The 2,682-nt window shown below is 41.3% G+C and overlaps 1 protein-coding gene across 1 annotated transcript in view; it reads right to left on the bottom strand.

The window, feature by feature from the left end:
• Positions 1 to 2,028: 2,028 nt before the first annotated feature.
• The window catches only part of cchcr1 (coiled-coil alpha-helical rod protein 1), a gene marked incomplete at its 3' end in the record, with an annotated part of 8,400 nt that continues 7,746 nt past the window's right edge, over positions 2,029 to 2,682 (bottom strand). The window contains 2 exon segments of the mRNA XM_037688097.1: positions 2,029 to 2,217; positions 2,296 to 2,414. Of these exon segments, the coding sequence (XP_037544025.1) occupies positions 2,029 to 2,217; positions 2,296 to 2,414 (308 nt within the window).

Raw genomic sequence — 2,682 nt, 5'->3', positions numbered from 1 at the left:
GGGACACATAGAGACAAACGAGACAAACAACCATTCACTCTCACTCAAACATAGGGACAATTTAGAGTTACCAGTCAGCCTAACATGCATGTTTTTGGTCTGTGGGAGGAAACTGGAGCACCCGGAGAAAACCCACGCATGCACAGAGAGAACATGCAAACTTCACCCAGAAATGTACTTTAACATTACAGTACCATGATTTTAGGCACACCTGCAAGTTCATGTGTTTTTAGTATTTTCCTGTCCAGAGGTGATTGATGTGCTTCTGTGTGCATTTTTGCTGTGAGTGGGGGGGTCCCCGTTTCAGTCAAATGGCTGTTTTCATTTAGGAAAGTGCCTGACTAAATGAATTGACTGAAAAACATCCAAGTATCAGTCATGACAGGAGCAGCTTACATTTTCGAAATGCAAGAAAAAAGGAGCTTTGATGCATCCTTTATTATCTTCTTTGGCTTACACAGGAGTATTCCTCAATAACAGGAGAGATTATTACACCTCCACAAGTCTTTATGAGCGTATGCTTTAAAGTGATGCTCAGTCTTACCAATAAATATAAATAAATGTGATGTCAGGGTTAGAACTGGAAGCAAAACAAGTGAGCACAACTAAAGTAGGGCTATTCAACTGACGGCCCGCGGGCCAATTCCAGCCCACAGATGAGTTAATTAAACTTCCTTAGCTAGATAACTATATATAAAATAAATAAAAGTTACACAGAGACACATATATTTGCTTTAATCTGGGGCTTACTACTGGTAATAGCTGTACTGGTGTTAATAATGTTTAATTATAATAATTAAATGAGCAGAAACATGAGTCGAAAGGCTGCACAGGGAGTTCTGATAAACTGATTCTATGAGGATCACATGCGAGTCGGATCAAACAACAACAACAAACAGATTTATTACTGGGGAATGTTGATGACGACGCACAGCAGCTTTGTAGTTAGTTTAAAAAATAACCACAATTAGGATCGATTGAGTTCATTCATTATAGTAAATGACAGGAAGACGTTCGAAGCACACGCATCGTGCTCGCTGTCAGTCCAGCTGAGTTCTGCTCCGCCTCTTTTGGTTCTGCTCAAAGCTCACACCTGAGCAGGACGTGGACTCTTCACCTGTGATTTATAAACTGAGGAACAACTGGTCTGAGCAGAACTGGTTCTTAATGGACCCGCCTGGAGCATGTCGCTCATTCAGGGAACATCAAAAACAGCCAACATTACTTTTATTTTGAAAGGTGTAAAGATGTACAAAGTCAGGGATGTCAGAAAATATTTGTGTTGAACAGGTGTGGTGAGTCATTTTTGTTTTTAATATTGTTTCACATTAAAATATTTACAGTTATTGCAAAAAAATAAATATGGAAATGTAATTTCTTTGAATTACACTTTAGGGTTCTGTTTATTGCATTTATGATTCAATGCAGTAAAAAAAAGTTTTAACGGTAATAGATCATTTTAATACTTGGTTTACTCACATAAAGACTAATTGTTGGATGTCCGGCCCCTGAGCTGCTGGTTTTCAGTAACTGTGGCCCTCTGAGCAGTTTAGTGGAATAGCCCTGCTCTAAAGGTTGTGATGCCTTTAAATTATTTAGTTTTTAAATGACCAATATATTTAATGATATTCACGTTCTATTTTTATTATGATGATGTAACAATGCTGCACCTCTAGTTGAAGGTTTCTTTAAAACATTTGTAGTGCTGCAGACCCACACCACTGCTTTGTTTAAATGTTGAATATTTTCAATAAAAAAAACAAAATTGTGTATTTGTGTGAAAGCTTGAGTTGTGTCTTCCAATCACAAGATCATCAAATATCATATTAAAACAATTTTAAAGTGACTTTTGAGGAATTAAAATAAGACAGTCATCAAGGTCTTATTAACTTGTCACATAATTCCCAGCAGTGCCAATAAAGCCAGTGACCTTACTGGACTGAGCCCCTCGTGTAAAGTGAAGTAGAAGCAGACGACAGAACGCTCTGAAAACAGCAGTCCTGGAGCCGAAAATAGCTGCTGCCTCACCGTGCTGGCTTTGCTCGTGCTGGCGAAGCAGTTCACAGCGGAGTCTCTCCAGGCGGGTGTTGCTCTCCTCCAGCTGAGCTTGGGTCTGCTGCAAGCTCTGCTCAGCCTTCTCTTCAGCAGCCACGGCCAGCTTTAGCTCTGTGCAGCTGTGCTCCAGCTCCTGCTGCTGCCGTCTCATGTCACTCTCATCTGTGAAGGAGGTTAATGATCATTTACCCAAACAATAAGGAGATGAAGAAACGGGTTGTGACCTGGGAGGGGTCTCACGTTGTTCTTTCAGATCAACCAGAGCTTTCTCAACGAGCTCCGGAGTTCTTTTGAGCTCCTGAGTGAGTTTGTCTCTCTCTTCACACACCAAGCTGAGCTCCAGCTGAAGGTTTCTGATGCTGCCAAGCAACAAAAACAGGAAGTGAAAACAAAAATCACATGGAAAGAAAGTGACAGTGGCACAAACAAAGATCTGAGCAGCTGCTGCTAAAATCAATCCATCCATCCACCCACCCACTCATCCACCCACCCACTCATCCATCCATCCATCCATCCATCCATCCACCCACCCACTCATCCATCCATCCACCTACCCACTCATCCATCCATCTATCCACCCACCCACTCATTCATCCATCTATACACCTACCTACTCATCCATCCATC

This window comes from Nematolebias whitei, chromosome 14, assembly GCF_014905685.2.
Source record: "Nematolebias whitei isolate Nwh7 chromosome 14, NemWhi1, whole genome shotgun sequence".
Taxonomy (NCBI): Eukaryota; Metazoa; Chordata; class Actinopteri; order Cyprinodontiformes; family Rivulidae; genus Nematolebias; species Nematolebias whitei.
Note: the sequence above shows the minus strand (reverse complement) of the source record. Positions and strands in the feature narration are given on the sequence as shown.